This window comes from Podarcis bocagei (genome assembly GCF_964188305.1).
Source record: "Podarcis bocagei genome assembly, chromosome: 10".
Lineage (NCBI taxonomy): Eukaryota > Metazoa > Chordata > Lepidosauria > Squamata > Lacertidae > Podarcis > Podarcis bocagei.
The window spans coordinates 9,030,500-9,054,571 of record NC_138135.1 but is presented as its reverse complement, the minus strand read 5'-3'; the positions used below and the strand labels follow the sequence as shown (position 1 = coordinate 9,054,571).

The following is a 24,072-nucleotide window of genomic DNA, read 5'->3' as shown; positions in this document are numbered from 1 at the left end:
CATGGTAGAGTTTCTGCTTTGTATGCAAAAGGCTCTAGGTCAGGCATGGCCAAACTTGGCCCTCCAGATGTTTTAGGACTACAACTCCCATCATCCCTAGCTAACAGGACCAGTGGTCAGGGATGATGGATTTGAATTTAGGTCTCCCCAGTCCTGGTAGTGTAACCAAAATCTTAGTTTCCGTAGAGGTTGCGCAGTTGAATTTTGTGTCGCCTACGTTGAGGGAATAGTCAGTGTGAATTAAGTTATGCAAGAAATGTTTGTGATGACACTAACAAGGATTTGAATCCCCCTTTGCTTGTCCTCCTAAGTGTGCACTGAAAGGACAGAAAAAATCCACCTTTCTGCCACTTTTCAACCACCTTCCCTGTGAATATATATCAGGGTGGTTCAACTAACCTTTAACTGATGTTGAGTTTGCAACCTGGGTCTGTCTCCCAAAGCCTTCCCTCTCCCTAGCATAACAGTTCCCCTGAATAGCTCTTAGAAAACATAAGAGCCCTGCTAGATCAAGCCAGAGGCCCCTCTAGAGTATTATTATTAATCATCACCATCATCATCAGCACAGGGCAATATGCAAACACAAAAATACATAGTTTAGTAACAAACAAAAACAGCCCTCTCCTGGTCTTTGCTCCCTAACATTCAAAGGTATACTGTCTCTGAACATGGAGGCTCCATTTGGCTGTTATTGTTAAGAGGCGCTGCTAGAGCAACACTCTGTGCTAAGTTTTACAACTGCTGCTTTCTTATAGGGGATCATCCCTCTCTCTCCCTTTAGCTGCATTCTCATTTCTCTGTGCTACACCCTAAAGGCACAGGAGGAGCTGGAGCTAAGCCGATTTGTAGAGAATCTTGTCAGCCTAATTGATTACTGCGCGGTACACGCTGCTGACGACAGGTGAAATGGCGTGGAGTGGAACAAATCTGTATGTAGCGCACATTCCCGCTGGGTCGGGCCAGGGCTCCTTCCTCTGACATGTTGATTTATATATTTGCAGCTCCCTTCCCTAATGAATAGTGCCCCATCACGGGTCACTGGAGCCCCCTGCTGTATAGACCCCATCAGTGCCACATCGAGGGAATGAATCATGCTTCCCAAAGCCTTATGCTGTGAATTTATGCGCTTGAACACTTGCAGGAGGCTAGCCAAGGAAAAGTAATTAAAAACCCCAGATATACACAGGACACTGACACAAACACACCCCGCCAAATGTCCCAGCAGGAAAATTACACATACACGTATACAGGGTGCTGGTTTCTGCGAAATTTTCATCTCTAGTTTGCTTGAATTTTAAGATCCACCATCATGGTAAAGTACAATATCTGTGAGGCTGAAATGCTTTCATCTGACTTACACAGATTTGTTGTGTGATGGACACCAGAAGTCTGCATAAAGGATCAAAGATCAGAAGTTTCCTCTCTTCCATGGGCCAGTCAACCCCTGTTTCTCTTGTTTGGGCAAATATTATCCAGCAAATCATTTCAAAACATAGTACATGCGCTCCAGACAAACAATATTTTCAATATTGCAACGTTCTTTATTTTTACTTTTCCTGTGTGTGGTCCTCCTAATTTTAAAACCACAACAACCCATGCCTTCCTCCTGTGAAGTCCCAAGCAATTTGGAACTCAAATACCTAAAAGACCACCACCCTCAGTATCAACCATCTCGGGCCCTACAATTGGCAGAGGAGGCCCTGTTAGTGGTGCCACAGCTGGGTGCTGCCTGGTTGGCACTGACTCATTGACAGGGCCTTCTTGGTGGGGGTTCTCCATTGGTGGAGTGCCCTCCCTGGTGAGGTGTGGTCTTCCTTATTAAGGAGCACATAAGGTAAGATCCTGCTGGATCAGGTCAATAGCCAATGTAGTCCAGCATCCTGTTCTCACAGTAGCCAACTAGATGCTTGCGGGAAACCAGCAAGCAGGATTTGACCACAGCATACATAGATGCATGCATGCATACACCGTTGTATTTGCATGCCACCTTTCCATAGTGAAAACCATGCTGAAGGCAGCTTAAAGGTAAAGGTAAAGGGACCCCTGACCATTAGGTCCAGTTGTGGCCGACTCTGAGGTTGTGGCGCTCATGTTGCTTTATTGGCCGAGGGAGCCAGCATACAGCTTCTGGGTCATGTGGCCAGCATGACTAAGCTGCTTCTGGCGAACCAGAGCAGCGCATGGAAACGCCGTTTACCTTCCTGCCGGAGCGGTACCTATTTATCTACTCGCACTTTGACGTGCTTTCGAACTGCTAGGTTGGCAGGAGCTGGGACAGAGCAATAGGAGCTCACCCCGTTGCGTGGATTCGAACCTTCTGATCGGCAAGTCCAAGGCTCTGTGGTTTAACCCACAGCGCCACCCGCGTCCCTCAAGGCAGCTTACAACATGAAAAAAATACATATAATAAAAATAGTCATAAACAATAAATAAAACATATCGGAAGGTACACAACCAAATTAACAGTTTCCACATTAAATCTTAATAAGATCTAAAAGATACAAAAAGTATTGATGGCAGCAACAACCTACTTCTAGGCTAGAATGCCTTCTTTGGTTGGCAGCAGCTCTCCAAGGATGGGTTCGGACATAGGAGGGTCTTTCCCATAACCTCCTTCCGGATCCTTCTAAAGAAATACTTCCAGGGTTGAACCCTGGTCTTACAAAGCAGATGCTCGGCCACTGATCAGTAAGGTAAAGGTAAAGGGACCCCTGACCATTAGGTCCAGTTGTGACCGACTCTGGGGTTGTGGTGCTCATGTCGCTTTACTGGCCGAGGGAGCCGGCGTACAATGTCTGGGTCATGTGGCCAGCATGACTAAGCCGCTTCTGGCGAACCAGAGCAGCGCACGGAAACGCCGTTTACCTTCCCGCCGGAGCAGTACCTATTTATCTACTTGCACTTTGACGTGCTTTTGAACTGCTAGGTTGGCAGGAGCTGGGACAGAGCAACGGGAGCTCACCCCGTCGCGGGGATTCGAACCGCTGACCTTCTGATCAGCAAGTCCTAGGCTCTGTGGTTTAACCCACAGCACCACCCGCGTCCCTCCACTGATCAGTAGTCACACTCAAAACATTAGTTTTATCTGCAGTAGAGATCTGACCAGTGGTGTGCTCGCTCAAATCCATGACAGTTGCCAACTGAAGGGCTTCTGAAAACAAGGAAGCTTGACATTTGGTCAGTTTTACCTTCACTGTGAGTCTGAGAAACCAATGACAGGTGTTCGAGTTCATAAACCTAATTTCTTTTTTGACCAGAGCACATGCAACTCAAGACTTTTGTTTTCGGATGCCTCATCTCTCACCCTTACTGTAGCATCTGGTGACTTTCATCGGGGCAATTGTTACAATACAGTGGTACCTCGGGTTAAGAACTTAATTGTTTCTGGAGGTCCGTTCTTAACCTGAAACTGTTCTTAACCGGAAGCACCACTTTAGCTAATGGGGCCTCCCGCTGCTGCTGGAGCATGATTTCTGTTCTCATCCTGAAGCAAAGCTCTTAACCCGAGGTACTATTTCTGGGTTAGCGGAGTCTGTAACCTGAAGCGTCTGTAACCTGAAGCGTCTGTAACCCGAGGTACCACTGTACTAGATATTCCTCCAGGGACAATTGAACATGACATGCAAACATGAAGTTGGATAAAGAGAAGATGGAATGTTTTGAAGGACAGTAGAAGGTCTGTGGGTCAATCCCCAAAAGGACCTGTTGAAACCCAGGAGTGGGATCTGTTAGTCCTTCTGGCTGGGGGCTGCCATGCACAGATTGTGATTCAGTCCAAGGCTCAGTCCCATCATATATATATATGCATTCCTGTACCCGTGAAAATCTACGAAAGCATATATATATATATATATATATATATATATATATATATATATATATATATATGTAGGTTTTGGTGTCTTCGGGTGTCTTCCCGTGTAAGAGTTGGGGTGTCTAGGCGACGTTTCGACGAGGTCTCACTCGTCATCTTCAGGCTGGTGCTTTCGGCTTCTTGTTCTAGTAACAAGAAGCCGAAAGCACCAGCCTGAAGATGACGAGTGAGACCTCGTCGAAACGTCGCCTAGACACCCCAACTCTTACACGGGAAGACACCCGAAGACACCAAAACCTACATTCCTGTACCCGTGAAAATCTACGAAAACATATATATATATATATATATATATATATATATATATATATATATATATATATAGTGTTCTGGCTGACCAGGTGCTTGACCAGCCTTACCTCCTTCAGCCCCAGGCAGCCTCTGAAAGCAGGAGCTTCCTCAAGCCCCAGGTGGACTGAGGCAATGACCAAGGGGATACCTTCAGCTCAGAAAGTCATGAGTTGTACAGGGCAGCTGTGGAATATCAGTCGATGTGCAGAGCTGAAGTGTTTTTCACCACCCTATATTCCCAGCCAAGGACACTCTCTGCAAAGTGCCTTTGACGACTGTCAAACTTCCCTCGGAATAACGTGCCACACATGCAAAGGGCCGGGTTGCAGCGCTGAGCGAGGGGGAGGCTTCCTTATTCTTTTTAGCAGCTTGGAGAGCAGAATCAATTCCTGTCACTCACCGGTAAATCTGCAGGAACAGGATTATGGATCTGGGTCCTTCTTGCAGTACTTTAATCTTAAAATCGATGCTGAGAAGGAAGCCAGGCTTGGGGGAGGGTAGCGGAGAGGCTCCGGCTTTGACTCTGATGAGGTTTTGCAACTTCAAATGCAAAAAGTGTCCAACTCTCTTGCAAGGGAGGCGGGGAGAGAATGCCTCACCTGTCGCAGTCAATGGAATCAGCTGCACGGAGGACTTTAATTCAATATGTAAACCAAAGCAGGGCTTGGGAGATGCTTCAGCCTCTTGCTTTTAAGTGCACAGCTCAGAAAATAATCCTGCTATTCCGTGAAGCGAAATATTATTTTGCAGCGTGCTAAATTGGTTAGTAATCTTTATGGTGCCACAAGACTCTTGTTTTTGCTGCAAGAAGCTAACACAATTGCCCCTCTGGAAGCTAGTTTTACCTTTCTCTTTCTTCCCTGCACCCATCAGTGGGGCTTACACGAAAGAGAAGTGTGCAGATACCCAGACAGCGTACAAAATGCTGTAACAGCAAACCAGCTGCTTTGAGAAGACTTGTGGGGATGTTGGCTTGAGCCACTGGATCTTCAGGGGCAATACAAATTGAGAAAGGGATGTGGAGGTTCTCATAGAAACCAACTAAATATATATATATTGCTTACCTGGAAAAGATATAGAGTAAAGCAAAGTGATTGGGGGCTGGAGCACTTTGCCAACAAAGAAAGGGTGGTGCGTTTTGGGGAATGGGTTAGTTTGGGAAAGAAAGAGAAAGCTTTTCTCGCAGTGACCAACCAGATGCCTGTGGGAAGCCTGTAAGCCGGACCTTAGCACAAGACTGCCTGCCCTACTTGTGAGTCGCAGAAACTGGTACAGTGGTACCTCGGGTTACAGACGCTTCAGGTTACAGACGCTTCAGGTTACAGACTCCGCTAACCCAGAAATAGCACATCGGGTTAAGAACTTTGCATCAGGATAAGAACAGAAATCATGCAGCGGCAGCAGGAGGCCCCATTAGCTAAAGTGGTGCTTCAGGTTAAGAACGGACCTCCAGAACGGATTAAGTTCTTTACCTGAGGTACCACTGTATTCAGAAACATACTGCATCCAACAGTAGAAGTTGTACACAGCCATCATGATTTGTAGCCATATCCTTACCCTCCATGAATTCGCGCTGAAGGAGAGGATTGGCGGCCATCACTACATCTTGTGAGAGTGAATTGGTTAATTCAACTACCGTATTTTTCGCCCTATAGGATGCACTTTTCCCCCTCCAAAAATGAAGGGGAAATGTGTGTGCGTCCTATAGGGCGAACGCAGGCTTTCGCTGAAGCCTGGAGAGCGAGAGGCGTTGGTGCATACTGACCCCTCTCACTCTCCAGGCTTTAGGAAACTATCCCCAAGCCTTGCGAGCAGCAGCCTGCAGCCCAAAGCACGGGGCGCGCTCCGGAGCGCACCCCGTGCATCGCGCAGATGTCCGCAAGCGGGAGTTCCCGCCGGGCTTGCAAGGCTTGCGGATAGCAGCCTGTTCTGGGGGGGGGATATTTTTTTATTTATTCCCCCCCCCCCAAAAAAAACCCCGAGGTGCGCCCTATAGGGCGAAAAATACTGTATATTCTGCATGAAGAAGTACTAAGTACCCAAAGTTGAAAGCAAGAATTTTACGCCATTGTATTGAATTGTTGCATTTAATTAAGACTAGCTATGGTGTTCTTGATTTGCTTGCTTGTGCCAAATAAACTTAGAAAGGCTTGAAAAAATGTTTTTCTTGGCAGGGGCCCACCATGACAAGCCTTTAAAAAACCTCTTTCTTTCTTTCTTTCTTTCTTTCTTTCTTTCTTTCTTTCTTTCTTTCGGCAGAGCACAGTGATTGTGGAAAGGACTGTCCAGGACCTCATGAATTTGATGCACGACCTGAGCGCCTACTCTGACCAGTTCCTCAACATGGTGTGTGTCAAACTCCAGGAATACAAGGACACCTGCACTGTGGCCTACAGGTAAGGCTTGCTTGAGGGCCAGGTAGCACCCTTCAGGTCCTTTCCTTCAAGGACGGACTGAAGCATTTGGAGGTTTTCTTCTTTAGGAGGAAAAGGCAGATAAGGGAAGAAGTTTAGATTTCTTTTACCTATAAGTGCATTTCTACACTGCCAACTCATTCAAAAAGATTTCATGGCAGTGTGCAATAAAACCATTAGGACGTCCTAAAATTGTAAAATACAGACTACCGCTGCATTGTAATTTGTTTTGACTGCTTTTAATATTGAATTTTAAATTGCTGTAGCGTGCCCTGGGACCTGTTGGTGATGGATGGGTTTGATGGTGGCGGTAGGAGGAGCAATGCTCCGCCCATGTAATGCATAATTAAGACATACCTTTGTAGTAAATAATGTACAAGAGAAGACAGTAGGGATAGAGCTACAAGGATAAAGGTGAGACAATAACTAGCCTATTTGCACATACATAGTTAATACCCCCAGTCCCACTAATACAAAACTTACCTGTCCCCCTGCTTTAAGTTGTTTACCTACAAGTGAAGTTACAAGTGAACTCTTTATTTATTGCGTTTGCAGTGGCGCAATTAGGTCAGCCCTCAGCCCTCATTTCAGTGTCCAATCCCTCATTACAGGAAGAGGACATAAAAGAACACAGAAAATACACTACTTGATCTACTAGCTCATGCTAGGTACAAATAGAAGTCATTATGCCCGTTATGTGACTAGGAAGAGCATAATGGGGGCACAAGATGTTCTCCTAACTCATTGTGAGATAGGGAGAGAATGTGTATAAGAAACTGCATGGTGCTAGTTATTTATCCAGCCCTGCATGTCTTTAGCGTTTCCCATCCCAGTTACCCAGAACCCTTTAACTGGAGGTGCCAAGTCTTGAACTTTGGATTGTGCTTCCCCACTTCTGATTCATAGCCCATCCTCCTGTCATTTAAAGCTGCCTCGTGCTGAATCGGACCACGGGTCCATTTATCCTAGTGTACTCTGACTGGCAGTGGCTCTCGCAAGAGCTTGGCCAGGGATTATTCTCAGCTGTCCCAGCCTTCCTGGTCGTATGAAGAATTCAAACTCACACCTCCAGTCCTGCCAAAGGTTTTAGTGCATTTATCAGATTAGTAAAGGTAAAGGGACCCCTGACGATTAGGTCCAGTTGTGGCCTACTGGGGTTGCGGTGCTCATCTCGCTCTATAGGCCGAGGGAGCTGGCGTTTGTCTGCAGACGGCTTCCGGGTCATGTGGCCAGCATGACTAAGCCGCTTCTGGCAAACCAGAGCAGCACACGGAAACGCCGTTTACCTTTCCGCCGGAGCGGTACCTATTTATCTACTTGCACTTTGACGTGCTTTTGAACTGCTAGGTTGGCAGGAGCAGGGACCGAGCAACAGGAGCTCACCCCGTCATGGGGATTTGAACCGCTGACTTTCTGATCGGCAAGCCCTAGGCTCTGTGGTTTAACCCACAGCGCCACCCGTGTCCCATCAGATTAGTACATAAGGCAAATTGCAGGTTAAAGGATTCAGCAGGTGCATGAGAGGTTAAATGCACCTCTGAGTTTAAGCTAAGGTGTTGATCCTACACTTCCCTTTTGAAGTGTGGCCTGGGCACAGCTATTTGCATGGCAAGCAGTTGGAGTCCATGGCTGGAGAAGCGAGCAGACACTCCTTGTGGTTTAGCTAGTGAAGTTTGTTTATGCTGGCATCTCCGTGTCTGTGGTGCCCCCCTGTCCTAATGGCCATGTTTCCCGAGGGTGATTTGCTACATGTCCATGCAGAATATTAACTAGGGGATGTGGCAGTCAGCCCTAGGATGCCAGCAGCTGTCAGAAGTGGCAGAGAAAATGCAAGGACCATTTAAGGGGTTGGGTGGGAGAAGCACAGACACCACAGACTTGAGGAGGTGGCATTCATTGAAGAACAGAGCTGTCATCTTAAAACTGATACCGGAATCCACCCACCACCACTATCTCAAAGCAGCTAGCTATGCAATTTTTCCTGTTCTGGTAATAGGGTTAATCATCACCACCAGCACGACAATCTAATAATTGGTTTTTGGCTCATTGGGCCACAGACAGAGCCATCTGTGTTGCTGTGTTGTATCTGGCTCCCAGGAGGGGGCTAGGAAAGGGGCGTAACAGACAAACAGGTGACAGGGCATTGCAGAGAACGGCCCGATTCCCTTCATGGCTCAGTGCGTTGAGTGCATAAGACATCTGCTTGAGATGACATAGCAGCTCCAGAACCTGCACTGCTTCCAAAATTCAAATGGCTGCTAATAACCCCTGGAAACAAAATAGCAGAGTGGCTCGGGACTTTGATTAGGGAACATCTGGAGGCCGCTGGGGCTAATTGAGACTCAGGTATTTAGTGACAGAAGCACCCCAGGAGTCAGCAACAGATTTCACTTTCAGATTCAACGTGTCTGCATATGAGAAATTCATGCTCATCCACAAATAGAGAAGGTCTCTTGCCCCAAACACATATCATGCACCAAAGCATGGAGTTGCAAGGAGGAGACTCTAGCTAAGTGGTACAGTGTCTGCTGTGTGTCCAAAAGGTCCCTGGTTCAGTTCCTTTTATCTCCACCTAAAGCAGGAAGCAAGGGACACGGATGGCACTGTGGGTTAAACCACAGAGCCTAGGACTTGCCGATCAGAAGGTCGGCGGTTCGAATCCCCGCAACGGGGTGAGCTCCCGTTGCTCGGCCCCTGCTCCTGCCAACCTAGCAGTTCGAAAGCACGTCAAAGTGCAAGTAGATAAATAGGTACCGCTCTGGCGGGAAGGTAAATGCCATTTCCATGCGCTGTTCTGGTTCGCCAGAAGCGGCTTAGTCATGCTGGCCACATGACCCGGAAACTGTCTGCGGATAAACACCGGCTCCCTCGGCCTATAGAGCGAGATGAGCGTGCAACCCCAGAGTCGGTCACGACTGGACTTAATGGTCAGGGGTCCCTTTACCTTTACATTACGTCACCCAAACTGGAATCCTCGAGGAGACCAAAAACACAACCTTCCATCATGCAGTGGGACGATCATTTGCCCACCCCATCAATCCACACAATCCAGACCAAGGTTTGCCACAGTTGATCACATAAACAGAGCAGCTTGCTCCAGGTGGCACAGGTAAGGAATGACAAAACTGGGGTGGAGTTCTGAATTAAATATGGCATCCCCACTGCTGTGACAAATAACTATTTTATTGTCTTCCGTCCTACGTGGCATGGTGACTTTCCAGGGCTCTACTTTTCATTACTCTCTGGAATGTCTCTCTTCTTGAATTATTAGATAAAGTTTGAAAACACAGGGAGAGTATTGCAAGGGCTTATGTCTAGCAGGCACATAGGATAAAATGAACCTAAGACTATAATTCTGAGGTGCAGGATTGAGAAGAAAACAGTTGTAGTTGTTAGACTGTGAAATAAACGCCCCAGAGTAGTAGCAGCCTCATTGCTGTTGTCATTTCAGACTTGAGTGGTCAAAGCATACTGGTTAACGTAGTCTAGCAAATAGGCCCTCGATGAGAAGGAAATGACCAAATTCCTCTCTTCCTTCAAAAATAACTATGTTTTTCTGATATTTTTAACAGAATACTAGGCAGAACCATTGGATTTTCTACAGTCTGAGCTGGAGGGCTTTTGGTGTTCAAGACAGCTTTTACTTTTATCTGCTTTTCAATTTTGCGTTGATTTTTGATGCAGCTCAGGGGTTGATAGTTTAGGAAATGGGAAAGCACATTGTTCCAGAGAGTAGTGAAGTCTGAAATGGAGATTTAGGCTCTGGGATCCTGCAGCATTTGAAAACTCAGACTGCGTCATTTTGCTTTTGGCAGATTGAATTTAGAAACTAAGAAGTATCTCCCACTGAACCAACCTGTTGATTAAAACCCTTCACAAGCTTTTGAGTTGCAAAGAATTCTTCATCAACACTGCTGATTTTCAGTTATGCAGAGATCAGAGTTGATTATGACATATATTAAGTAAAACAGAAACATCGCCACCCGACCCCGTCCCACTCACCTTTCCCCCCTCCACCTCTTTCCCCCCTTTTCTTCCTAATGTAACACTAATGTGTCAACAAATGAAACTGATCTGTAAAAATGTAGCTTGGAAAAAAAGAGAGAGACATTGCTCATACTTTTGTAAATCAAGAAAATCTTTAATAATAATAAAAAAGAGTTGATTATAATTGTCTGTATGGTATGGTATAGGGACACACTTTATTCCACAGCCTGGACACCCATCACATTTGAGTGATGGTTTATTTATTTATCTCATAATGTGAGCTGGAATATCAAATAATCAGGAAATACACCTCACCTCTTCCTTACATCACCATTTCTCATTTGATGTAGGAGCATTGTTCAATCTGATGAAAAGCTGGTCATCAGTGCGTCTTGGGCAAAAGATGATGATATCACGAGACTCCTGAAGTCTCTTCCAAACTGGATCAACATGGCCCAGCCCAAGCAATTGCGACCAAAGAGGGAGGAAGAGGAGGACTTCATAAGGTAAATTATTCCTAAAATGATCCTAAATGGTAGTGGCAACAACAGGTAGCCTTGCCATGAATGGGTTGTCTTATCTTTCAGGGCAGACATGCATAGCCCTCAAATTCCTTTGAATGTGCAGGATGAATTTCTTCAGGGTTGCCTGTTACCAGGAAATAGATCTGAACTGTGGAGGGTTCCCTTTGGGCATTGTAAGTTACTTAATAATGTGTGTTCCTTTAGTGGATGACTCAGTGTTTGACCGCCTGACCCCGTGATCAATTTTACTAGCCTTCTCTGTCCAGCCGCCCAGCCCCTCCCTCTGGGACATCCGAAAAAGCCTGTTCATGAGCTACTAAGTTGTTTTAGAAATCCCTCGTGATGAATGAGAGGCTTGTTATTACAACTTACTGGAATCCATTAGGAAAATTATGTTAAGGAATTCTTCACCCTTCCTTGTAGTCTGGAGCCAGCCTGGTCGAGCTTTGAAATGGGTCAAACTCCTTCACATGAATTAGAAGAAAGCATGGATTGTTGATTTGTTGTGCCATTTATTCTATTCTATTTTTTAACTTGGGGGGGGGGATACAACTCAAAATGATATAGCATGCAAAAATAAATATAATGCAAAAAAGGGCTTTCTCCATCTTGACAGTACATACACGCAGTGGCGTAGCATGGGTTGTCAGCACCCGGGGCAAGGCAAGTAATTTGCGCCCCCTAACCCGTGGATTTGCGCCCCCTAACCCGTGGATTTGCGCCCCCTAACCCTAACCCCCAGATGTTGCGCCCGGTGCAGCCGGCCCCCCCTGCACCCCCCACGCTACGCCACTGCATACACGTTAACTTGCTGCAGGTATAAATTTTGTAATGAAGTTGTGTCTCTTCTTCTTCTTCCTTCTTCTTCTTCTTCTTCTTCTTCTTCTTCTTCTTCTTCTTCTTCTTCAAAACAACACATTTATTCAAAAGTTACACTACAGCTTTGTCCACTGCCATAATACTGCAAAACGATCACTCCAATCTTGTTTTGACCTACTGTTGTTTGATTCTTGTTTTTAATGTCTGGCCATGAGCTGCTTCTAGCTGAATAGTGGGATCAAATACCGGTAATTTAAAATACATTAAACTTCAGTAAAAATGAGTCGGATCCAGACTTAGTTGTGCTTTAGTCCTGTTGAAATCAGTGAGGCAAGTGTATCACAACTAGCATGGATTTCAGTGAGGCTAGCATTCAGATTATCCTGGTGTCTGATCTTTTCTTACTCTGTACAGATCCAGCCTCAAAACTCCATTGTAACGTCGCTGGTTGCACTGATAAATAATACATTCAGGTTATTCCAGTTTGAGGAATCAAGAGCACCTGACAGGCTGATGTGGGAGCAGCATGGGCTCAGATGGACGTGCAAAATCCCACACCAGGAAAAGCCCCCCAGACAAATCTGACTGAGAAAGTCCTTTTCTTTACACTATTGTTGAGTTCTGTATTAATTGTATATGTGCCTTGTGTTTTTCTTGTTCTAGAACCGCCTTTGGCAAAGAATCCGAAGTGCTCATTGGGAACCTGGGTGATAAACTGATTCCCACACAAGAGATTCTCTCTGATGTCAGCGACCTGAAGGCCTTGGCCAATATGCACGAAAGTTTGGAATGGCTCTCCAGCCGTATGAAGGCAGCTTTCTCCAACCTTCCAGTGGCACAAAGTGAGTCATCTCTAGACAAATAAATCCCTCTTCTCCCAGGCCTTTGACTAATTCATGGGTAGGCAAACTAAGGCCCAGGGGCCGGATCCAGCCCAATTGCCTTCTAAATCTGGTCCACGGACGGTCTGGGAATCAGCGTGTTTTTACATGAGTAGAATGTGTCCTTTTATTTAAAATTCATCTCTGGGTTATTTGTGGGGCATAGGAATTTGTTCATACCCCCCCCCAAAAAATATAGTACAGCCCCCCACAAGGTCTGAGAGACAGGGGACCATCCCCCTGCTGAAAAAGTTTGCTGACCCCTGGAAACAATCAATGTCATTTAAAACTGTGGGGGGTGTTGTTTTTGTTTGTTACTACAGGGCAGGGTTGTAGCTCAGTGCATCTGCCTTGCAGAAGGTCCAGGCATCAGTCCCCAGTGTCCCCAGGTAGGGCTGGGAATGAGAGCTGCTGCCAGTCAGTGTGGACAATACTGAGCTAAATGGACCCAATGGTGCAACAGAGCACAAAGCATCTTCCTATGCTCCCAAAACCTTGAGCTCCTCAGCTCCAGCAGTTTCCCTGGCTTGGTCAGGATTTTGGGTTAAGACACTCTTCTTAGGGCCCTCGTATTTACGGGACCACCTCTCCTGGTCTGCCCCGCAGAGGACCTGAAGGTCCATGAATAACCATAGTTTAGAGGTCCCGGGCCCTAAGGAAGTTTGACTGTCCTCCACCAGGGCCAGGGCCTTTTTCAGTGATGGCTCCGACCTGGTGGAATGCTCTGTCCCATGAGACTAGGGCCCTACAGGATTTAACCTCCTTTCGCCGGGTCTGTAAGACAGAGCTACTCCGCCTGGCCTTTAATTTGAATTCAGCCTGATATTTTATTTCCCTTCTCTTTCCTCCCCCTCACCTTTTATGAAGATTACCCGCTCTGGGATCTCACAGCTAATTCTCCCCTGGTCTCCTTGCTGGCCCAAATAGGACTAATTCAGCCAACTAGCCCTGGTGACTAATGTTTATTGGATGGATTTCCCCCAAATTGATTTTTGAACTTTGAATTTTATTGTTATTCATGCTTTTATACTGTCTTTTATGCTACTTCAATGTTGTATTACAATTAAGTGCTTTAAACTTGTTGTTAGCTACCCTGAGCCCGGTTTTCTGAATTGGGAAGGGCGGGGTATAAATAAAAATTTATTTATTATTTATTTATTCTTTTTTATAGTATTTGTACAATATACAAACTGGGCTGAGTGACTTTATAGTTAATCTGTCAAAGGCCTCCCCTTCCTACAGATAAAAATTCAATAACCTTTTTTTCTGTGTCTCTGCCACAATTATCACTCATTTAAAACCAGCCCAGCTAATGGAGTGTTTTATCACACCCCACAGTCTCTCCCTCGTTCATTATTTAGTGTTTGCTAAGCTGATGGCACTTCCACAGCTCTCCCCTTATCTGTGCTTCTTCAGAATTGGATTTTTGTATTTTCCAAACCAGTCAGATATGACACAGTCATTTTTGTCTTCTCCTGGTTTGTTTTTCCTCTTCCTCTTCTTTCTCTTCCCCCGCCCGCAAAGAATGCAAACTTTACTCTTAGCAATAACTGTTTGGATGCTAAGGTTGTAGCATGTAGCTAAACTCACCAGAGTGCTCAAGGAAATTCTTTTTCATTCATTGGTTTCAATTTTGCGTTCACCACTTCTTGAGAACTTGGGTCTGGTGGTGATATTTGAAAACAAAAACTATGTCAAAGAGCTGAAGTGTATTGTTTATGGCGGAGAAGCCTCTGCTACTGACTGCTGAGCAGGAATGATGTTCTTCGAATGTTCAGTTGCTCAGGAAGCAAAGCAGTTTGCAGGCCAACAACTGTGAGGAAAGGGTAAGCTGTCGTTTTTGCTGGGAATAAAACTTCTCACAGATTCAGGCTAGAGACTTAGAAGAGGTCCTAAGGAGCAGTGAAGCTAATGGACATGGAGATTAGAGACCAGGAGGCTGAAGGCAGAAGGGAGAATAAGATGTGGACATTCCACAAGAAAATTAGGTTGAGTACGGAATGAGTAGAAATCGAATGTGCAACAATCTAACCTCCACGTAAGCTTTGTGCAAGCAAATCAGAGGTAAAGTTCAATAAATCTAGCCTAAATGCAAGCAGCTTTTAAGCATTTCCCTCTTTGTTTCATGAGTTAGGGTTATCTGCAGACTTTGGAATTCTGTGCTAATACAGCATTCAGAATATTGTCCTTGTGAACGGCATCTGTATACTGTGGGGATCTCTTCTCTTCTGGGATATCCTTTGGCCTTCATCTAGACCAGGGGTGTCAAACTCAAATTCATCGGGGGCCGCATCAGCAGTTTGGCGCCGCTAGAGGGCAGACGTTCTCTGGCTTGTAGGCTGCCGCGCATGCGCTGAAGAGGCGGCTTTCTTTGTCCCCCCCCCCCCCAAAAAAAAGCGAGAATAAAAGGTGAAGGCTGGTGGCCAGTGGCGGCTACACAGGCCACATGACGAGGTCTGGCGGGCCTTGTGTTTGACACCCATGATCTAGACCAGTGTTTCCCAACCACTGTTCCGTGGCACACTAGTGTGCCGCGAGATGTTGCCTGGTGTGCCGCGAGATGTTGCCTGGAGGGAGGCGGGCGAGTCGGGCGGCGAGAGGTGGGGCGGCGAGGAGAGGCCGTCCAGCGCGGGGCTCTCGCCGTCTGCCTGCCTGACTGCCTGCAAGCTCGGCGGGCAGCGCCTCCGTCCGCAGCGCCCGCCTTGCGGCTCTCATTCCCTGCCCCTGCCAAAGCTCACCCAGCCAAGCCGCGCTCTCCTTCCTGCCTCGCTTTGCTGCCTCCTCCCCCCCCACCCCCAAAGCTTGGAGGTTCCCCGGCAAGGGGGAGGGAAAAAAATTGAAACTTACACTTTCGTGCGTCCCTCCCGGTGTGACGCTGCGCGCTGACGTCACGGGGCTGTAATGGTGGTGTGCCTCGAGATTTTTTTCATCAAACAAGTGTGCCTTTGCCCAAAAAAGGTTGGGAAACACTGATCTAGACTGTATTTTGGTGTGGCACCTTACTGTGCAAACACAAAGAGTGTGAGCTGAGCACAGTGTTCCCCAGATTTCTAGTCACGGAGGCAGGCTTTTCCAGAATTAAAACTGGCAGCATGGTGGAAAGGTATTAGAAAAGCAGGCGGTGATAGGAATTGCCATATGTTTCTGTAAGAGATGCTCTTCTGCAGTGCTGTTCCTCCAGATTTGTAGCCCTAAAATGCAGAGATGCGGGAGGCAGTCTCAGAGGCTCGACACCAGACACACAGACACACCACATGGCATAACACAACTCATCATCTTTAAAGGAGAATCAGATTTTGACTCTTTTATCTCACAGACCTCTTGCATCTCTTCTTTTGGGGCCTGGGACGCTAGTTTTAAAATTACCCTTTAGTAAATTTGAGCAGCCAGTTAATGCAGCGTGGGGAGAGAGAAAGAGGGTTAGCACAAGAACAGAATTGCCTTTTCTCCCCAGAGAAACCGTCAGGAGCAGGGTTGGGACAGTTGCTTCGCATGGCGTGTTGATATGCATAATCCTGTGTATACCCAAAGATTTATTTGTGCCCAGCATAATCGCTCATTAGGAGTGTTGTCTCTGTCTCCTGTCCCTATTTAGGGAGGATTACAGGTTGCTTCAGGTTAATAAACCTTGAATATTTCTTGGTATTTAACATTGGCTGGCTGGTTACCTAAAAGCTTACCTTTTCTAGAATTCCTGTTTTTGAGTGCAGGTTCATTTTCTGGAGATCTGGGAAAGAAGGGCTTATGGGAAAGTTCAGGCTCTGTGCGGAGAATAAGTCCCTACAAGAAACATGATGAGTTGGCTGTAATGACCCTTTCCCTTTGCTCGCACAGCCATTTTTCCAGTGGGCAGCTGGGCAGCAGCTACTTAGCACCTGTCCTCAACTGCTCCTTTACCATGGTGTGCTTCCATGCTAGAGAATCCAAAGTGCAACCCTAAAACGCTTCAAGATGCTATCTTGTACCTTCACATTGTGTTCAGGGCCATAAGCAGTTTGGGGAGCCGGCGATAGGCAAGTGGGCAGGGAAACAAGGCAGACTGCTGCCTGATCAAAACCTAAGTCAGACTCAGGAGCTTCTGTTGCTGCTAGAACTAGAGGGAGCCACTGTGGAATCAGGAGGACATCTTAGGCCCAGGAATGCTTCATGCAGCAGAGCATAGATCCAGAAGTTCCCAGCAGCTCCTGACTTTTCTAAAGAAGGGCAGTGTGTGGCATTAACATGCTTCATGTGTGCATGCAGATCACCCTGGAATATGTTTATGTTTGTTTAAGTCTCCGTTCATTATGATTTTTCCACCTTCTGGGATTTCTAAGCCCGTTATGTGAATGTTGAGGCACTGATATCAACATTTAAACCAGCACAGCTAAATTCACCAAGAGTGGTGGTGGTGGTGGTGATTAATTCATGATTTGGGCTGTGTTAGGAATATTCGTGGATCCTTGATTCTCTTTTTTATATTTTCTGATATCAGATTTTGTACTGCAAACCACCAACAAGAATCTGCAAAGCCAGGTGCCCCACTTTGGGTAGATGTTCTTCTACTGTATTATTTTGTTTTTAAGAGATTTTGTTTTTAAGAGATAGTGCAGTCCTTTCCACCCAAACTCAGCCCTACATCAGCTAAAGGGGGAGATGGTTCTTCAGCTGGTGGATTCGTCTTTTAACCAAGAAACCATCTTCCTTCCCATCCTTGTGCAATCAAGGCCCTGATTATGTTGATTGCCTCTGCATTAATAAGCACTGATCATCTTGTGTGTGTGTTATCTGAAAGAGGAGCACACCCAGAGCTGTTAGCTTTTTAAGAGTTTGCTTTGAGTCCTACTTTTACCTCATCTGGCTGAATTAATATTCTTCTTTTTTTGTAGCAGAGGCTCCTTATCAGTAGATAATTGTCAGGGGTGCTTCTCAGCCAAAAGAATGCACATGGCAGATAGTTAAGTATTTATTGTCCAAGATAACACTTAACAATTGCTTCTGCAGCTCTGGAAATCTACACATACCAATCTAACATCTAGGCTGCTATTCCCAGGTCAGCGCTGTATGGAACAGTTGCTGTAACAGGGGACCACTCCCCCTCCACCAGTTAATGTACCTCCCCCTGATGGTCTGCATGCATGCAGCCGGAGACTGCGCCTGTGTGGAAACTTCTTCTGTTCATCCTTTTTCAGTCCCCTCCTGGTTCTGTGAGCCAGTGGTGCAGGAGAGGGTGGGGAAGCCCTTCACTTCCTCCTCTCCTTCCGTCCTCCAACTCTGAAGCTTCCCCTGCCTGAATCTTGCCTCCTGGCTGAACAGGCCCCCACAAACCACTGCCCTGAGTCAGACTCCAGCTCCCCTGCCCCTGGTGCACATTCGCCAACAGCGAACCTGCCAGTTCCTGACAAGGAAGTATAATGAGAGATGTTGCTTTTGGATGTTGATGTTTAGTCGTGTCCAACTCTTCGACCAGAGCACGTGTGGTTTGGGATAGCACTTGCTTTTATGCGCTGCATGAATCTCCCACCAGAACAGGAATCCGTAAGAATATTGGAAGATCCCTGCTGGACCATAACAAAGGTCCATCTAGTTCAGAGTTTTGTTTCCCACCTGGTTGGGTAGCCAATTGGGTGTTTCAGGGAAGCCAGTGAAATAAAAAATTTAAGGTCTTATATATGTATATAAAAGATAAATATTCATAACTGCATATATAAACCACATGTCTGAAACCCCCCAGAAAAAGTCCTGAAACCATTTTGTTCCTCGCAAATTGACCTCAAATATTGCTCTGCAAGGTCGAAGGAAAATGGAAAAGCCTCCCCATTGTCTTTTTGTTCACAAATCCTGTCTTAAGGGTTTGTCTGTCTATGAATAGGGTGAGCCTGTGACCTGGCTCAGGAACGAAGTATTTGTCATTACAAAAGACTGGCCAGGCTCCCCAGGGTATCCAATCAAGTGACTATTAAGAGGTCTGCCAGACAGGAGATAAACAATGCACTCAGATTTCTGTTGCAGACTGCCCTTTCTGTAGGTATGATGTATCTGGGGGTGGTAGGTATGATGTAGGTATGATGTATCTGGGGGTGGTCTTGGACTCTGGGCATTTTAAAATGTCTATATAAGAGTGGGCACACCTTTGTTTGGGGTCTTCCTCCTTCTCCAGCGTGTGAAGGGAGCACCCTGTTGCAACAGTTCAATAAAGATCAGGCTTATGAGCTGCTTTGCTTCTCAATATTCTCTGGTTGGCCTCTTTCTCCGACCGATGGAGAACCTACAAAGGACTTTATAAGGGCTCTTGTGTTCCCCATAAGGGAATAAGGGTAGATTTTTGTTTATTACACCAGTAAATCCCCATGCCCAGTTCTCTCCAGTCCCTTTTGTAAAACGTAGCTAGTTTCCACAAGTTGTGGAAAGGCCATCGTTGGGTGCTAGACCATATAAGGCAGCTTCCTGTGTTTGAGAAGGGCCTTCGCTCAGTGGAAGGACATCTGCTTTGAATGCAGAAGGTCCAAGGTTCAATCCCTGGCCTCTCTAGGAAGGGCTGGGAATTCACCTACCTGAAATCAGTAGAGAACTGATTTCAGTAGAGAACTGCTACCAGCCATTATGTACAATGCTAAGACCCAGCCTTATGCAGATTCCTGTGTTCCTCTTTCTGCTGCACTGACTGATGTTGGCAGGACAGATAAATGCACAATGCAATGATATCAAAACACAAGCTCTGGAAAGCGGCCAGGTTGCAGGGGATGGGGAGAGCACAAGCCATAGGTGCCAGCTCCCTGTTACACACAAACACCAGTTTCCTTCCGACTGCCTTTGCTAAATGCAGGTTAGGTCCTTTGAGTGTGATAAAAATTCTCAAAGAGGCTTTCAAAAAAAGACCCACACCATTATTAACACAGTGTAAAATCCAAATAAAATGATAAATAGGAGAAGCATAAAACTGGAATAAAATGCGAAGAGCCGCAGTAAAATTTAAGAGCGGTGGTTAAAATGAATCACCATTCAGTTCAAAGTCCAAGCAAATGAAATGAAAAGAAAAGGGAGCCCTGGGCTCCTTTGGGAAAGACAGGATATAAATTGAATTATATTAATAAAAGTAATAATCAATAATACATACACATGGTTTTTGTAACTAGGGGCCCACCAGAAAGAAGGCACCTCAGCTCAATAATACTGATCAGCTTTATGAGGTTGTTGTAAGGATGTGAAGCAGTCAAAAACATTCCTTTTTACCTGGGTTTTTGTCCCTTAATTTGGAGGACTTCTTCCAGTTGGGAGAGGTTAGACCATGGGTAGGCAAACTAAGGCCTGGGGGTTGGATCAGGCACAATCGCCTTCTCAATCCAGCCCGTGGACAGTCCTGGAATCAGCGTGTTTTTACATGAGTAGAATGTGTCCTTTTATTTAAAATGCATGTCTGGGTTATTTGTGGGGCATAGGAATTCGTTCATCCCCCCCCAAAAAAATATATAGTCTGGCCCACCACAAGGTCTGAAGGACAATGGACCAGCCCCCCACTGAAAAAGTTTGCTGACCCCTGGGTTAGACCTACCTTTTGAATAAGTATGGTGTGTTTGTATGTTTTTGTTGTTGTTGTTCTAGTTTCATACTGCTTTTATACTGTTTTGTAAATCGTGTTGGGTTGCTTTTTGTGAAAAAGGCAACAAATTAGTGCAATTTAATACTGTAGTTGTTGTTGTTGTTGTTAAAAATCCTGACCATTTTGAGCTCAAAGGGGCCATAGCTCAGTGATCGAAGGATGTGCTTTGTCTGGCAAGGATTTCAGGCTCAATCTCTGGTGTCTCCAGGTAGGGTTAAGAATGGTCCTTGTCTGAAACCCTGGAGAACTGCTGCCAATCTGTGTAGAAAATACTGTGAGCTAGCTGGATCAACACTATAAAATGTTATAGAAGTGCTTAGTAGTAGCAGTAGTAGTAAACTGTATGTGCCAAATGCAGACCGCTCCTTCCCATGCAAACTTAGCAGATCCCACCTATGTTGTGCTATGTGCCAATAGTGCCTTTCATTGCTGAATGTACTTCTTGAGCTGTTTTATTCTGAACTTACTGTGCTGTGCCTTGAAATTCTTTGAGAATCACACGTTTGATAAATAAAATAAACACGGCACAAGAAAAGCACCTGGTAGGTTGCTTCTGGGTCATGGAAAGGGGCCGACAGTTCACTCAGGAATGGACCAAGCTTTAGAGAACTTAGAAAGTCTTTATGGAGTCTCTGCATGAGTGGGAATTAACTGCTGAGAAAAAAATAAGGTATCATTTCTCCCTTGCCGCACCACACTCTGTAGTTCGCGAACCTGTCGCCCTGAAGTCCAGCCTCACAGTTTCTGCAGCCAGAGTTTTGATTACACCACCAACTCAGTTGCATATATTTATGTGATAGTTCTCCACATACATGGAGGGTTAGGAGGTTGAAAGGCGGGGAGGGGGGCGGGGAGGAAAGTAGGACAAGGAGCAATTAGCGTAATCATAACCTCAAGCGCAAGCGTTGATCCCAGAACACAAGATCAATCTCCAGGAGAGCAAGATGTGCAGTGTCTGGGAAGGAAGGCTATCAACTCTGCGCACTGGAGTCTGGAGAGCTGCTTTCTAATTCTCTGGCTGTTAAATATTTGATGCAGAGGTTCAGGAGGGCTCCGGCTGCTAATAACCTCTGCATCAATCTTTTTTCTAAGGCCCCACTAAGAAGTTGGACCGTTGCTGAGGGAGGAAAAAATAGAGAGGAACGTTCTCTGCCCAGTGTCCTTGGTAGGATCTCTGCAGGTTCAGCACCAAGCCATGCTGGAAGAGGATACGGTTTGGCTTCTTTGGTCACTGTCCCAAGAATGTAGAAGGCAAGACTAGCCTGCTCATGGCGTTTAAGGGCCAGCAGTCTCCGAGTCCAGATTGCACTGAATCCAGTGTGAACAGTTGGACCTGAAGGTGCAAGTGGAACAGTGCTAAGCATTTTCAGTTTCCTGCCTGGTGGCAATGCAACTCAAAGCCTTGCTATTCTTGCCTTGCCCTGCCTACCTACCTACCTACCTACCTACCTACCTACCTACCTACCTACCTATTTCTTTACAGTGGTACCTCGGGTTACAGACGCTTCAGGTTATGGACTCTGCTAACTCAGAAATAGCTCCTCAGGTTAAGAACTTTGCTTCAGGACGAGAACAGTGGCAGCGGGACGCCCCATTAGCTAAAGTGGTACCTCAGGTTAAGATCAGTTTCAGGTTAAGAACGGATCTCCAGGACGAATTAAGTTCTTAACCCGAGGTACCACTGTATTCATTTTGCATACCACTCTATACCCGTAAATCTCAAGGCAGTTCACAACATAAAATTACAATGTAAAAAACACAGACTACATAACAACAACAACAACAACAACAACAACAAAGACAACCCAATAACCCCCCCATTCCACAACAAATTTGAAAGGGTATCAGATGTCAATCAGCCAAAGACCTGGTTAAAAGGGAACATTTTTGCCTGGTACCTAAAGGTATAAAATGAAGGCGTCAGATAAGCCTCCTTGGAGAGAGCATTCCACAGATGGGAGCCACGGCAGAAAAGGCCCCACGGAACTCACAGCAGATAAGTCTTCAAAGTGCTGGGCAGCCTCAGTCTTTTGAGGCTGTGGTGTGTCAGGGCAAGCAGGGCGTTTGTCCCACAAGACTCACATCAGATGCGATCTTCATCATGTGACACTGCATCAAAAGATTATACAGCGAAAGGCCATTCCCTTTGTATGATTCTGGGCCAAATCAGATGTCACCATAAGCACCTCTGCCATCCCCTTGGTAACATTCGAGTGAAGAAAATGCACAATTTGATGCCATTGTGTTCAACAGTTTTCTCTCCCAGCTGAGTCCCCACAAGAGGCAGCCTCTGAAGTGGAACTGGGGGTGAGGAGAGAAAGCTGATTGCAACAAGGTAGTCTATAAGCATTTCTCAGGAGACACAGCAAATGTGGGTCAGTGTCAGCCATATATGTATGACAATGTGTAGTTTGGCCCTCCAGGATAAACAGTTAAAATGGAGAGGAGCTGGATGAACCTGCTCATGGCTTTTAGCTAAATATGGAGGTCCAAGTAAACCAAACGTATATTTGGGAGATACTTGTAAGATTTATCGTCTGCCTGTGAGAGCTCTGGGTCAGTCCGTGGTGTCCATGGAAAAGAAAAGCACTTGAAATGTATTAGTTTAAAATACTAATAGCCGACTTACATTGCGGTGCAGCAGGGAGACGCATAAAACTTCTCTTAAAATCTACATTTATTGCAGTAATGAAACACCAACATTCATTAAGACTGGCTACTGCTGTCTGAGGTCAGGCAGACACTAAAGAATTTGTAATTCTGGCTCTAAACCAAATTATGTATTAATAAAAGATCTAATGAGGGAGAGAAAGGGAGCAAAGTCCCCTCTCAGTGGGGACTTCATAGTAAGTGAAACAAGGTAGGGGGTTAAACAAAGTCATCTCCAACTTGAGAGACTGCAGCTGCAACTTAGACGCTGCACGTTAAAATTGGTGTCAATTTACAAACTTAAGACAGGGGATAAGGATTCATAGAGAATAAGACTGTTGATGGCTACTAGCCAGGATGAACTTGTTCTCCTCCCGCTGTCCGAGAAAGTATCAATTTATGTGAATAACAAGTGGGTTGATAGCTACTGCGTTTGGGTTCCTGGAGGCAGCTAGTTGGCCACTGTGAGACGACCTGCAGGTCCAGGTAAATTTGCCAGCAAATTTGGAAAACTCAGCAGTGGCCAGAGGATTGGAGAACATCAGTCTACATCCCAATCCCAAAGAAGGGAAGTGCCAAAGAATGCTCCAACTACCACACAGTTGCACTCATTTCACATGCTAGCAAGGTTATGCTTAAAATTCTACAAGGCAGGCTTAAGCAGTATGTGGACCGAGAACTCCCAGAAGTGCAAGCTGGATTTCGAAGGGGCAGAGGAACCAGAGACCAAATTGCAAACATGCGCTGGATTATGGAGAAAGCTAGAGAGTTCCAGAAAGACATCTACTTCTGCTTCATTGACTATGCAAAAGCCTTTGACTGTGTCGACCACAGCAAACTATGGCAAGTTCTTAAAGAAATGGGAGTGCCTGATCACCTCATCTGCCTCCTGAGAAATCTCTATGCGGGACAAGAAGCTACAGTTAGAACTGGATATGGAACAACTGATTGGTTCAAAATTGGGAAAGGAGTACGGCTAGGCTGTATATTGTCTCCCTGCTTATTTAACTTATATGCAGAATTCATCATGCGAAAGGCTGGGCTGGATGAATCC

General features: G+C 45.8%; 1 protein-coding gene across 1 annotated transcript in view; it reads left to right on the top strand.

Annotated features, from left to right (window-relative positions):
- Positions 1–24,072, top strand: part of EXOC4 (exocyst complex component 4) — a 353,985-nt gene that overhangs the window by 289,139 nt on the left and 40,774 nt on the right. Inside the window, exons 12-14 of the mRNA XM_081209899.1 lie at positions 6,425–6,561; positions 10,917–11,072; positions 12,573–12,751. Coding sequence (XP_081066025.1) covers positions 6,425–6,561; positions 10,917–11,072; positions 12,573–12,751 — 472 coding nt within the window. The remainder of the gene's footprint in view (positions 1–6,424; positions 6,562–10,916; positions 11,073–12,572; positions 12,752–24,072) is intronic.